The 14,653-nt window shown below is 38.3% G+C and overlaps 1 protein-coding gene and 1 long non-coding RNA gene across 4 annotated transcripts in view; one reads left to right on the plus strand and one right to left on the minus strand.

Moving 5' to 3' along the window:
• The first annotated feature begins 251 nt into the window (after nucleotides 1-251).
• Nucleotides 252-9,498, plus strand: LOC109386959 (uncharacterized). Its single transcript, XR_002124876.1, has 3 exons — nucleotides 252-337; nucleotides 3,056-3,241; nucleotides 9,467-9,498. It is a non-coding gene; the product is annotated as an uncharacterized LOC109386959 (long non-coding RNA).
• KLHL2 (kelch like family member 2) overlaps nucleotides 3,720-14,653 on the minus strand; it is a 61,398-nt gene continuing 50,464 nt past the window's right edge. For all 3 annotated transcript variants that reach the window (XM_019650589.1, XM_019650592.1, XM_019650590.1), the window contains exons 8-13: nucleotides 12,176-12,373; nucleotides 11,645-11,746; nucleotides 10,213-10,341; nucleotides 8,576-8,716; nucleotides 5,914-6,057; nucleotides 3,720-4,854 (exon numbers count right to left, since the gene is read on the minus strand). In XM_019650589.1, the coding sequence (XP_019506134.1) occupies nucleotides 4,826-4,854; nucleotides 5,914-6,057; nucleotides 8,576-8,716; nucleotides 10,213-10,341; nucleotides 11,645-11,746; nucleotides 12,176-12,373 (743 nt within the window). In that variant the 3' untranslated portion in view covers nucleotides 3,720-4,825. The remainder of the gene's footprint in view (nucleotides 4,855-5,913; nucleotides 6,058-8,575; nucleotides 8,717-10,212; nucleotides 10,342-11,644; nucleotides 11,747-12,175; nucleotides 12,374-14,653) is intronic.

The following is a 14,653-nucleotide window of genomic DNA, read 5'->3' on the forward strand; positions in this document are numbered from 1 at the left end:
CTCCTCGGCGCTGTAATTGGCCCGTGCGGTTGTCGGGCATCGTGCGACTCGCGCAGACGGATCACTGGCGGTGCCAGCCATTGGCTCCGCGGATGGAGTGAGGATAGTGAGACAGCGGCGTCCAGTCAGTGGCAGGCGCCGCGGCGCTCCTGGAGGCGGGGCAGCGTGAGGGAGCATGACGTCAGGAGGGGGACGGGCACGGGCGCAGCTACGTGCGGGCAGCGAGGAATTCGTCGCCTTGGCAACTGCAGCTTCCCAGCGGATTGACAGGGAGCGCCGGCGCAGTCCGTGGGAGAGCGTACCAGAACACGGTTCCTGCGACTTTAAGATGTAAACGGTACTGTAGCGGCCACATGCTCAAAAAGCGGGAAAAGAATAGGGCAAATGAATTTTTAAATCTGTTTTGACTGTTTTTATTTATGGACGGCCCCACCTTCCTCTGGTCTAACCTGGATTTAGATCATTCTTCCTTGTGTCCCAGCCCAAGAATCCTTTAATAAACCGCTATCTATGGAAGATGGAGAATTTCAAATGCAATGTATCACCCGCGACAATCCTGAGAGTTAGTTACCATTATCCCCATTTTGCACCTGAGAAAACCCGACGCTCAGAAAGGTTTAGAAAACGATTTGACTTAACAGATGGCAGGCAGATGGCAGGTGACTGCCCCGCGGGGATATTAAGAACCTTAATGTAACCTATATCTGGGTGTTGCAGTCCCTGTACAGCACAGGGCACCAGGTGGCAGAGGGTTGACACACTTAACTTTGTCTACAGCTCTGGCCTCATCTCAGTCTCTCACTAAAATATTGCGTACTAGGGTATAATAAGTTTGTACAGATGGTGTAATACACCAATTTAAACTTACACTTAAGAGTGCCTTTTTAAAATTTGCACAAGGGCTAGTTGAAGGCATTTTTTATCCAGTTTCTGATAACAGGATGCTGTTGCTTCTCTCACAATATTGCTCAAACTGGCTCTTCTGCCTGAAATAACCATTTCCTCCCCTACCCGTCAATTCAGGTACCATCTGCGTGAGGAAGTCCCCTCTTGAGGGCTGTCACTCCTTAGGTCCAGTGACCTCTATCCTTCTAACTTCTCCGTCTGACATCCACATTCTCTGTAAAGTATCACGACAGGGAGGTCACATCAAATGAAGAGAGGTGGGATCTGTCCCTGGGGTGGTCACAGTCAGAGCCCTGTCTTTCGGAGGCCTGTGCCCACGGAAAGTGAGGGCTGGCCTGGAGAGGGCGCTGTGGTCTTTGGTGCAGCACCTAGGTCCCCCACTTCAGGACTGAAGCAGGTGTTCAGCTGCTGAGTGCCGGCAGAGCGAGCCACCTCTCCCCACGGCATACCCTCTTCAGGGCAGCCTGAGTCCAGTGACTGGTTGATGTGGGAGTACTAAGGTCCAGCCCCTCACCCGACTTCCCAGCTCCACAGCTTCCCCTCCTATTGGCTGGGGCTGTGGGTGTGACTGCAGGCAGCCCATTTCTCCCTCTGCCCAAACCTGCTGCCCTCTGTCAAGTAGTGTTAAGAGCATGCACTATGGGGTCAGACTAATCAAGCGTTGTCACTTATTAGCAGTGTGTTCTTGGATACGTAACTCTTCGAAGTCTTATCTAGTACTTCTGTAAAATGGGTATTATAATAAATAGTACCTACATCTCAAAGAGTATGTTATGATTAAATGAGATCATGTATAAAAGGCTTTTTGTACCATATCTGAAATACAGGCAGTGCACAGTAAATGCTGGTTATTTCGGACTTAGACTCCTACCACTGTAGATATATTTTCTAAATCAGAGCAAGTGGAGGGTATGTGAAGGGGTCCAATTATTTTAAATCTTAGAGAGTTAGAGCTGAAAGGAAATACAGATATGGCAGCTCAACTTATTTCCCTACAATGAAGAAATGGGAGGTTCAGAGAAGAGCAAAAATAGCAATTTGTTGAGGGGCCTCTGTATTTCAAGCACATTAATATACATGTCTTTCAAACTCCACAATAACCTTGTACATGACATAAACACTATACTGTTGCTGTGAAGACAACATAAAGGTCAGAGGTTAAGTAATGTGTTTTAGAGAAGACAAAATGAAGGTCAGAGGTTAAGAATCTGTTTAAAGTCAGAGAGAGCAACTGATAGAGGGGGATGAGGGCCATCTGATTCTTATGCCCATGGGCTTTCCTAAGAGATCACACTGCTTTTTTTTCCTTAGTCCTGAAGCCAAGGTTAGAATCCTAGACTCAAAGTGAGATTACATTCACCTATGGAGCCTCCTTTCCAAAATGAGTCACTGGCAGCCATAGAAGTCAGTAGGAGGCAATTCACTGAAGACCAAATGGAAACAAGAGGTAGGCTTATTAGCACATCACTATGAAATATTATGCTATCCTTGTACCTAATAAAATGTCTCATAATTCACCATCAGCTGAGATGATAAATACCTAGGTCCTCATGCTATCTATAATAGATGATAACAAATACCAGTAATCATATGCCCAAGTCCATAAAAAAAAGTGAAAGGAGCTGAGAAGTATCCTGGCAGTATCCACACAATCCACCTTAACCCTCTCCATCACTGCTTTCAGCCAGGAAGGCACAGATACAAACAAAGCAGGCAGCAGAGTTGCTTCATGATGTAGGTACATGGATCTAGCCTTGCACTCTGCTCAAACCTGGTGCTGTTTCCTTGGCAAGATTTCTAAGACAATTCTCTGCCTTAACTTCTGACCTCTTTTTTGTACACTAACTACAACAATCCAGGAACACTCTTAAATACGCTTTAAAAAAAAAAAAGAAAAACCAAGATGTTTCAAACCAGAAAGACAAAGGGTGGTGTGAGGAAAGGGGGCATGTTCAAAGCCCCTGAAATCAGTTATGAATCCATCCAGCTACTGATAAGCCCTGGCAAACTGTTTTATGGTATAGCTATTAAAGCCACAAAGAAAGAAAAAGAGGTATTTGACATGCTAAACATTGAAGACTTTGTTACCCTCATCGATTATATTTTAAGAAAAGCTTTAAAATGTTTTAGATAAATCTTTCATTGATAGATTCATGGAGTGCTTCGTGGAACATTAGTGTTTGGAAGTGATCAGGGAAGATAACGCCACGGATTTTTCTTGGTGCCACTGTCAGAATCAGCTGGCAGCGTTCCAAGTTCATTAGACCCTCAACATGTTTGTTGATGATGGATGTGCGTGGAGCCACACTAAGGTGGAAATTCATGTTTTCGTAAGGTGAGCATAGGCTTTTTTCTTCTTCTGATTAAACCCCCTTCTCTCCGCATCTTTTGTGTCTAGCACCTCAGCTGTCCGCCCCACTACCCAACTCCCATTTCCTCAGTGCCTTTTATTTGGAATCAAAATCACCATTTCTTTCTTAGTTGCTATATATATTTTTTTTAACTTACGTTTTGCTTCAGTGTTATTTCTTTTATCTTGTGCCCAGCTCATATTAGGGACAGCGGAATATAAAAACGTTAAATTTCACCAGTCCTTGGGAGACTTTTCCTTGATGGTTAACTTTTTCTTGAAAAACAATTTTCAGTGACTTCAGTTATTGATTCAGCAGACTTGCCTTAAAGGTTACTTTGGCAACAGATTAAAAATATTGATTTGTGAAGTTAGAAAATGCAAATTTTCAGAAGAACAGAAGAACTGAACAGGCAACTTTCTTAATATCCAACTAAATAGATGAAAATCAAGGACAATGTAAAACAAATAATATACAAACTTTTATTCAAAGGTAATTCAAGAAAGACATGTTTTGGTCATTTTTAAAGTGAGATTAATTGAAGATCTCAGAAAAATTGTATCTGATCAACGCACATGGCTACTCACAGAAAGTTCTCTCTTCTGATAATAGCAGCTAAATTTATACACACAGAAAAAATTCTTAAGACCATGCAAATTCAGTTGAATTCCAAACATTCATTATATTCATCAAAAACCTGCAGTAATGTTCATGCCAAAGGGTTACTTTAAGAAAAAAAATTAAAAATACACACCAAAACATGACCAAGATTAAACGAAAGAAAATAATAAATAAGCATAATTTATATTTTATTTAAAAAAGTTTGGCATCACACATATTCAAGTGTGTTACACCATGTTCATTCCTCAGAAGTGGCATTTTAAAGTGTTAAGCATTGTTAAATATCAAAAAATACAACTCTGTTTTACAATGTAGTACTGGCATAATTCAAAGTACTGTGCCAATTATAAATAGTATAATCAAGTTTCAAACATCTTCTCAAACATATTTAAAGGAAAGCATATAGACACACAGTTATATGCACACCATTTATTATACTCATGTAATTAAAGATATTTTATAAAAGCAAACAGTTTTTTTTAATCCCTCAACTAGTTTGTATACTTACATAGATTTTAATACCTGTTCAAAGGTTTTCAGTTCCTGTGTATACAGATTTTCAGAAGGAATAAAGAAAGATAAAATTTCACTTTACAAGAACACATAGTACTTCATCCTTCTTCACAAATTAATCCACAGTCATTCAAGGTTGATAACTAGTCTTTATGAAACCAACTGTTGTCTAAAGACTACAGAATAAGTACTGCAGTCCAGGTTTCTTATTAAAATTCAGTCAGCTGCTGCTCATTGCAGAAAAAGCCTACACGGTGCTTCTACCAAAAATAATCTTCAGTATCCGAGGCCTATAAAGGCAGACGATCTTATCTTCTGCAGAGACTTAAAGTGCAGCTACACGTGGAGAAGTGCTAGATTCGCAGTCACTTCAGAAATACTTGCGGAAGTCTGTTTCTCACGTATAATAAATATGCCGAAAATGTCCTTCAGGCTCATAATGGTTTATCAATAACTGTGACCCCTAAACAAAGAAATGAAGAAATAAAACAGAAGTCACAAGCAGCATTCTATATCTCTGAGAAAATACTGAATTCTTTATTTTATCACCCAAGCAACAGGGACTGAACAAATCATGATGTTTCAAAAGAACTATCATTTTAAACGAAATGACAGTGAAATCTGGTTATAGACCAAAACTACATCAGACTATTTAACCCACAATTAATTAGTCTTTTGCTCTTTGTAGTTACAATTAAGGAAAAATATTCTAGTTTTACTCAGTAAATATTAATCCACCTAATACTGAGGGACACAGAGAAACTTTTGGGCGTGATGAATATTTTCATTATCTTGATTATGGTAACCATTTCATGGGTATATACATATGTCAAAACTAATAAAATCGTATACTTTCAATAGATGCTATTCTATGTCAGTTATATTTCAATGAAGCTGTTAAAAAAATGTCTAATTTTGGGCCATGTTATTCTGGTATCCTACTGTATATAGTTCTATTAGGTATTGTGTTGGATGATACATAAACAATAGTGATGGTTAATTGGTATAAACTTTTTTCTCCATTATTGGATCAATATTAGAATGTTACTGAAACATTCTAATATTTAAAGCAATATAAATACCTATCATCAGAATAATTAATATGTAACAGACACTTTTAAAGACTCATCATTATAGTATTACCATTTAAAAAGTATTACCATTTCTCTTACTAAGAATGGTAAGAAAATAGACCAAAATGATATCTTATAATTCAACCTGTGCTATATACTTAAGAAAAATTACCCCACAGCCATACTAACAATACAATCACATGGAGCCATGCCAGGGTCTGAGACATTGTAGGGGTCATATTTCTTGGATATCTGAGTAATTAAAGTCTTGTCACATAGCGAATTCTACTCCACTGCATACAGATGTTAGCCAAAAACAAAACAAAACAAAAATTTTGAGAAAAGCCTTTCTTCATATAAGAGAAAAACATTCTTAATGCAAAAATCATAATGATGTAATCTTTTTTGTATTGTAATAGAAGACTGTAAGAAAATTAGACAATTATTACCTGCATAACTTCTCCCTGTACTCATACAAGATGATACAACTGTCCATTTATCAGTTGTTGGGTTATAATATTCTACTGATGCCAAGTTACAGGAACCATCATCTCCTCCGACTACATATAACAGACCATTAACAGCACAAACTCCTTTAAGAGATTACACAGAGAAAAAACAATTATTTTAAAAATTTGGATGAATAGGAATATGCCTACTCATATTTGGTAAAGTGATCCAGAGACACTTAGTTCCTTAAGGAGGCAAAAAGAGAAAATGGTGAACAGGGAAGAAATTCCTTTTATTTGTGAGAGTCTAATACCACTTCTAAGCTCTTATTCATGTCATTTATGCAGTAGTTGCTTTATTTTTTGCATTGCTTCATTTAATCTTCAATATAACTTTATAGGTGAGACGCTGTTTTAATCCTCACTTTATTTTTTGTAAATAGAAAATTAAAGGTCAAAGAAGTTTAGTAACTCTCCCAAAGTCAATTTCTTAGGGGATCCTACGGACCAAATATCTATTAGTAACAGATAAAAATGATTCTAAATTTTAATTATTACACTGACTGGTTAACTATTTTATCGCCTTCAAAAGGGAAGAACAATATTATTGATTTCAGTATCATTAGACTAACTCATGGGTTTTTGGGGGGGTTTTTTTGCAGAAATTCAAAACATCTAGAAAAGTATAAAGAAAAGATCACCTCTAATCCTATAACATTGAAATTGTGATTTCTACTCTTGCTGATGCTTTTCTATGCATGCATACTCAGACACTTCTTTTTTATCCCCAAAGTAGCTCATACTACACATGCTATTTTATTACCCACTCCCACCATACAACTTGGACATTTCCCCAAATTAATAAATACAGATCTACATAAATTTTAATGACCATAGTCTTTCATGTCTGATGATACCATAATTTATTGTCTTTGATGGATATCAAAATTTTTTTTACTGATGGATTTTAAGTTATTTTCAGTATTTTTGCTCTTATCAATAATGTGGTAATGAACAAGGATTCCCTCTTGCATACTTTTTTGCATACTTGTGTATTTTAATAAAAATTTTTACAAATAAAATTTCTGAGTCAAAAGATAAACACCTTGTAAAAGCTCTTTATTTCAATTTTTTAAAAAGGCATATTAAATAACTTTAAACAAGACTCAGAGCTATTATGAACTGATACTAGAAGGCATCAAAAAATCCAAAAGGATGCTGCCTACACACCCGTCTCTACAGTTTTGTAAATAGTTTTGCTAGCAAAATTAATACATCCTTGCAATTTTTAACATAACAAAATAATGAGCCCACTCTCCATATAGCCTTTAAAAGTGCATATGCAATAGTATCTTCTGTGCAAATGGAGTGGATCCTCTTTACTCAAATCGTATTACTATTCTAACCTCTTCAGAGGAAGCAACTTCATGCCATTTTACAGTAGTTCAAATACTTGCAAAGCAATTGGAGGACAATTACAGCTCTACATATACAAATTATCTCCTTATCCTTTTGGCTCACAGAAATTAGCTAATTTTGATTTGAAAGCAATAAAACATGGGTGGAGAAAAAAATAAGATTATTCCACACTTTAGGAAAATAATAGTGAAAGTTCAAATTGCAAATAAATTCCCTAACCCAGGAAGGCACATGCACATATTCCTGTGACTTTTCTAACTGAATATGTACTGGGTCAAGCACTCATTCTACCTGGGGCCCAGTTCTGTAGGCCTTTACCATGGTTCTTGACTATCTAGAGCTAAGAGGTTCTTAGCACCTCACCAAATACAACTGATTGAATGACGTGTACGTTCAAGTAGAATTATAAATTCTGTTCTGTTGTTGACAGCCTTTGCAGTCCCACATATTTAGTTTCCCACAGTAATCACAATTAAAGAGAAACTGCAAGGAGCATTGAGGAGGGCAGCGCATGCATTTCGCATCATCATCCAGTGGTGTACAGTGAGTTCAAGAATCATCAGGAACTTTTATGGACCATGGAAAATGGCATGAAGACACTGGCATTTTAAAGAAGACTAGCATTTGCCAAAAAGATTATCTAGTTATACTAAATATATTTTTCATTTCTATTTCCCTTTACGGATCTTCTTTTCAAGTAGTCAGTTCCCTATTAAAAACCTCAGCTTTCCTAAATTATTATTTGTTGTTGTTTTTCTAGGTTTTCCATTTTCTAGAAACCCTGAACTGTATTAAATTAGGGTTAACTTCTTTGGGCTTCCCCTCCAGATTCAGATAAACAACTAGCTTTTTATTCCACCCATAAATATTTATTCAACTAGACTAAATTCCCTGAGAACTGGGATCTCCAATACGTGACATATGGTAGGCACTCAAAAATGTCTGTGGTAAGAATGAATGAATTAAAGTATCAAAGAGGGTTCTTTCTCTAATTTAGTCTCTACATTCATCACCAAAAATAGCCGCTAGTGGAAACTGTAAGTTAACGCAAGTGTCACAACAACCTGCTGTGTTCCAGACACTGTACCAGGCATTCACTATGTAGGATTATTACATAAGATTCTGCCTTTAAAGAGCCAGTCTGTTAGGAAACCCAGATCACTGAAATAACAATGGAAATACACAGTGATACTAGTAAAACTGTAAATGCAAATTCATATAAATTTCATAGAAGTACAGGTACCTGCATTTCTTCGGCACATGTTCATATCTGCCACCTGTCTCCAGGTGTTGGTGGTGGGATCGTACACTTCCACGCTTTTTCGTACTAAAGGGCCATCATGACCCCCTACAGCATACAGTAAGTTGTTTAACACACCGACACCTATAAAACACAAAGAACCAAACTATAGTAAAGGGAAAGGGAGAAGAAATGCATAACACAGCAGGGTTTACTCAAATAACTTGTAATTAAAACTTTTGAAATTATTATTCATAGTACAAGTAAGTTGATACTTAAGCATATAACCTAAGAAATGGAAATGAATAGAATGGACAAATGAGAATCTCATGAAGAACTATTATTCTAAAAGAAAAGCATGCCAAACAGAATAAAAATAATACACAGAGAGGGAAGTCCTTTCACATAATCCTTTTGAGAACAACTTTCATGATAAAAGCAAATCAGTATGGTAGAGGAGATGATGTGACCCTACAGCCAGGTGGGCTGGTTCCTGGAACAGGCCTTTGCCCCACCCCAGGGAAGCATGCAAGGCATTCTCCCCTTATCTGGATCTATCCTCTCCTGTGTTATACATAACCCCTTATCACCTGCCATGTAGGGAGGATATCCACGCCCTCGTGCTACAGCCTGAGACATGCCTCGTAGGTTAAGTTCCCTTAATAAACTCATACTGTAATGCTGGAGTTGTCAGTCCCTTTCTTTTTTCTCTTAGCCCCGGGAATTTTTACATAAGAAGTATTAAAGCACAAAATTTGTAAGAAATGGATATGAAGAGACTTGATTACTAAGCAAGTCCCCTCTAAGCACTAAAACCAAAAAAAATATATCTACTGAAAACATTTATCCGTCAAGATATATGTGCTCCAATGTTCATTGCAACTTTATTTACAGTGGCCAAGACATGGAAACAAGCAGATGATTGGATAAAGAGGATGTGGTATATTTACACAATGGAATAATATTCTGCCATAAGAAAAGATGAAATAGTGCCATTTGCGACAACATGGGTGGATCTTGAGATTATTATGCTAAGCAAAATAAGACAGAAAAAGTCAAGAACTATGATTTCACTGATATGTGCTATATAAAACTGAAAACAACAAAAGAACAAGAAAAACAAATGAAGAAACAAAACTCATAGACACAGACAATAGTTTAGTGGTTACCAGAGGGTAAGGGGGGAGGGGGAGGTAGATGGGGGTAAAGGAGATTAAATATATGGTGATGGAAAGAGAACTGACTCTGGGTGGTGAACCACAATGTGATATATAGATGATGTATTACAGAATTGTACATCTTAAATCTATGTAACTTTCTGCTAACAATTGTCACCCCAATAAATTTTAATTAAAAAAAAAACACACTAAAAGAAATGCCAAACAATATAATTAAATGAAACAGAGAAGCTTTTAATATAGCACTCAGAAATTTTACAAAGTGAAATTTAAGTGCAGCTACCTACCACTACCTGCATAATTCAAAAGACGTTTTAACAGTGTCATTAGAATCAGTGTGTGTGTATATATATATTTTTTTTCCCTCCTGAAAACATAAAGAGATGTGAACGCATCATTTTACTTGTTTAATTCTTTTCCATCATTTTTGTGCCTCAGGTGCTAAATGAGGCTCCTCCTCACCTGCCCCGCTCCGCCTGGTACTCATTTCCGCTATGTAGGTCCACTCGTTCGTTGTAGCATTATAGCATTCTACTGTGCTCAGACACTGACGTGAAGCTCCATCATAACCCCCCACAGCGTAGAGCAAACCTAAACATGGAATCACAAAGAAAGCCGCATTCATAAAAAGCTTTTTTTTCAAGTCAGAAGATAAAATATGTTCCTCCTCAGTAGTAGAGTTTCCCTTTAAAGTATTATTGATTTTTATGGAGTATCAAGATCTTGCCTAATGGTCAGAGGCGGAGTTACCAAATCACATTATGAAGATCTGCAGGGTATATATATATGATGATAGTAATTTAACATTTTCATCAGTAATCTGACTGATAGAACAGAAAGTACACTCATTGTATCTTTGGATAACGCTGTTTGGTAAGTGAACAACACCCTGGGAAACAATTAAATACCAAAGTTAGCTTAGTAAATTAAAAAAAAAGTTAAATCAAGAGTTAGTACCAGCGTACAATGAAATATTATTTGGCAATAAAAAGAAATGAGATACTAGTAAACGTTATGGCATGCATGAACACTGAAATGCTAAGTCAAAGAAGCCAGTCACGTACTGTATGATTTCATTGATATGAAATGTCCAGAAATGAGAAATTTATACAGAAAACAGAAAGTAGAGTAGTGCTTGCCAATGGCTGGTGAAGGTGGGGATGATAGCTAAGGGAGTAGGGCTGCTCTCTGGGGTAATAAAAATGTTCTAAAATTAATTGTGATGATGGATTCACACTGAATTGTACATTTAAAATGGATGAAGTGTATGGTATGTAATTTATCTCTCAATAAAACTGTTTAAAAAAAGTCAGTGCAGAGAATTATACCCACCGTGGGGAGTGGGTGTGACAACCCACAAATTTACTGAAGCAATTAAAAAAAAAAAACAATCACACTAAAAAATAATACTTATAGCTTTTCTTAAACTCTGTTGGGGACAAAGTAGAATGTAAGTAATTGTGGCAACCCATCCCTTAAATATTAAACAGGCCTTGTCCAGATATAAATTTTGCATATATGCCATCTGACTTGTTCTTCAAACAATTGTATTAATATCAGTTAACAGTTTTATATAGGTTACACATGCAGCAAGAGACAGAGAAAGAGAAAGGAAGAAAGAAGGCAGAGGAAGAGAATGAGGTACAGAAGGAGGAGGAGGGAGGGGCTAACATGGGAGACAGAGGGCCTTACACAGGTTAGTTTATAGCGACAAGCGAACGTTAAAAAGAGGATAATTTAAAATTTTACAGTAACTACGACTTTCCCTTTCTAAATGATCCCTTGCTCGCCCATGTAGAAGACTGGTGTTCAGGTCATTGGAAGAATCACTCCTGACCATCGAGAAGCCACATGTACCTGGCAGCGTTCCCCAGCAAAAAGCCTCAGCACCTACCTCCAACGACGCCGACACCAACGCTGCTCCTCCTCGTGTTCATGGGGGCCACGTGAAACCATTCATTAGACTTTATGTTATACGCTTCCACGGATGATAAACCTGCAATAAAGCACACGGCTCTTCACTGCCTCCTCTGGAAACAATGCAATGTAAATGTTCCTTCATATATATTACTGGGGAAAAATACTTCAGGTATGTTAACCTGGGCCAAAATTGAAAGAGAAAAATGATGGAATGTAAACATACTGATTAAGTGATAAATCGGAAGAACTTCTTTTCCAGAAGACTCCTCCCCAAGCTACTGACATTTATTAGCTTTTTAAAGTTGGTAAGATGACTGATACTGATGCTTAAGAAAGAAAATCTACACACTGACCACTCTTAAAGCAATCCTCAATGGAATTTTTAATCTTTATGATACCTGTTAAAACACTCAGATATCTCCTAATTGTGCCACGGTTTGTTCTGTCGTCAAAATTGCTATGTTAATTCTAACCGCAATGTGGAAAAGACAAAAAAGGAAATTACCTGTACTGCCATCAAAGCCTCCCACTGCATACAACAATCCATTTAATACAGCAGCGCCCAAAGTGCTTCTTCGGTCTCGCATGTTAGCTACACTGGTCCACTGATCTTTCACAGGGTCATAGGAATCTACAGTGCGGACTCTTAAAGAACCATTAAAGCCACCAACAGCAAAAACCAGCCCAGCCATGTAGACCATCCCTGCAAAAGAAATACAGCAGTTAATGATGAATATGCGACTGAACTGCCATGACTATCTGAAGACTGCTTTACAATATGTCACAGCTATGGTCAGAATATAAGTTATTTTTAGGAGAATGACAGAGTAGGTGCTAAGAAGCGCTATTCATTAGCAAGAATGTGTTAACAACTAAACTGTCCTCCTTTCTAAGATGATTAAAATTTGCAATGGCATGGGATGAGGTATTTACAGACTTTAATGAGCGAGTATTTCCCAGCTCCTTGAATCTGTGTACATCTCCCATGGCTTTCAATTTTGGATCTTCTACTCTGTATGCTTATCCTTAATTTGCATAACATGCTCTCAGTTTATCATGTTAGTGGGCTACATCGGGGTCGGTAAATTACAGTCTGCAGGCTATTTTTATAGAATCCAAGAGCTAAGAATGGTTTTTACATTCTTATGTTTTTTACTTCAAAAAGTGGTTGAAAAACCACCAAAAGAAAAAGAATTGTTCTGTGACACATAAAAATTATATAAAATTCAAATTTCAGCATCCATAAATAAAGTTTTATTGAAACACAGCCCCACCCATTCATTTCCGCAGTGTCTACTTTTGCACGGCAGCTGCACTTGAGTAGCTGTGACAGAGGTCGTATAACCAACAAAGCATAAAAGACTTACTCTGGTTTTTTAAGAAAAAATTTGCAGACCTCTGGACTAAAGAGATGTTACAGGGTCCCTAGACAGAGACACCAGATTGCTAGCCTAAGGGGTTCAACCATCTTTTCACCGTCCTGAGCTTTTCATGCTGTTCTCCTTATCTGACAAGCTCCTGTCACCATCCACTCTGCTTCCTTCAAGTGTCAAGCCCCCGTGAAAGTTCCATTCTCTGTGGGGCCTTTCCTGAACCACTTTAACCGAAAGGCATTACCTCTAGCTCCTGAACCCCTATAGCAAACACACCAATTTTAAGGTTAATAAATTTTACAGTCTGCCATTATCATCCTTTAAATTGTTCAAGTTTTTATTGGCCTTAAATTCTGTAGTGTTTATGTTACTGGTGCAGCTTGAGGGCAGGCACGGTGCCCCACAGCTTTCTGAATCCCAGTAGGAAGAACAGGAATCACCAGCTCTAAGTGTCTGACTAGCTCTGTGTTTCATGTGAGGTCATCAGGCAGGGCGAGCACCACGACCCCCTCCTGTCTTACCCTCTGGTGCTGTATCACCCTCCAGCCCCCAGAATGTTCACGGATGTGCAGTCCTTCATATGGCATCAACATTTTACTGCTCAAATGAGGCTGCCTGTACTGGCAGCTCCCTGCCAGGGAAAGGAATGGCTTTTCAGTCCCTTGTTCAATCACGAAATGAATACTCAAGCTACTTTCTAGCAAATCCAGAGTGTCTGAGGAGAGCTATGTCCAATGCACAATTTAGGCAGGCAGAGAACTAGCAGATGATTAAGGATAACCACTAGATTTCCTGAGCACCCCCAAGAGCAGGGAGTGTGGTGGATCTCCTGGGAGAGCCTGGGAGCCAGTAAGCAGTGACACAGCAGGCAGCATGTTTCAGTATGAAAATGTCCTCAAACCAAAATCATAAGTATCACTGGGAAACGTTCACTGCAGGAATCTGGGCCACTGAAATGTGCCTTTTCTTTTTGCTACAAATAAAGCAAAACAAAAACCTATCATATCTTAGTGACAGTATAGCATGCTTACCAAGTATTAGGGTATTTCAGGTGACAAGGAGGAAAAACAATAAATGAATCAATGCATGAGGTGAGATTCCCCACCCCCAAACATTCCAGGTGGAGAGGGGGTGAACTCAAAGAACTAATCGCTCCCCAAAGTTATAGGGAACCAAAGCTCCCAGAAGTTTGAGTAGTTTGGCCAAGATTACAGTTAGTTAAAGGGCATCAGCTCTGATCTAAAGCGGGTGGAGTCATGAGGGCACAATAAAGATAAAAAGATAAAATTCACTCATGTGCAGTATGCTTTGGAATGGATCCAATGTAATGACTTATGGTGCAATGAAAAAATAAATGAATAAAACTGTACCAGGAATCCGATATGAATTAAGGAACCAATTACAAATATCAAGGACAATTCTATTTCCAACAGTAACAATAAAGAAAAAATACCAAAAGGGCCGGCCGAGTGGCGCGTTGGTTAAGAACTGGCTTGGGACACCAGAGGACCCCGGTTCAGTTCCCACATATGAGGGCCAGTGACACTGCCCTCTACAGCTAAGATGCTAAACAACAGCTCAACCTGGAGCTGGGCTGCCGTGAGTCACCG

Source organism: Hipposideros armiger, unplaced genomic scaffold, assembly GCF_001890085.2.
Source record: "Hipposideros armiger isolate ML-2016 unplaced genomic scaffold, ASM189008v1 scaffold_142, whole genome shotgun sequence".
Taxonomy (NCBI): Eukaryota; Metazoa; Chordata; class Mammalia; order Chiroptera; family Hipposideridae; genus Hipposideros; species Hipposideros armiger.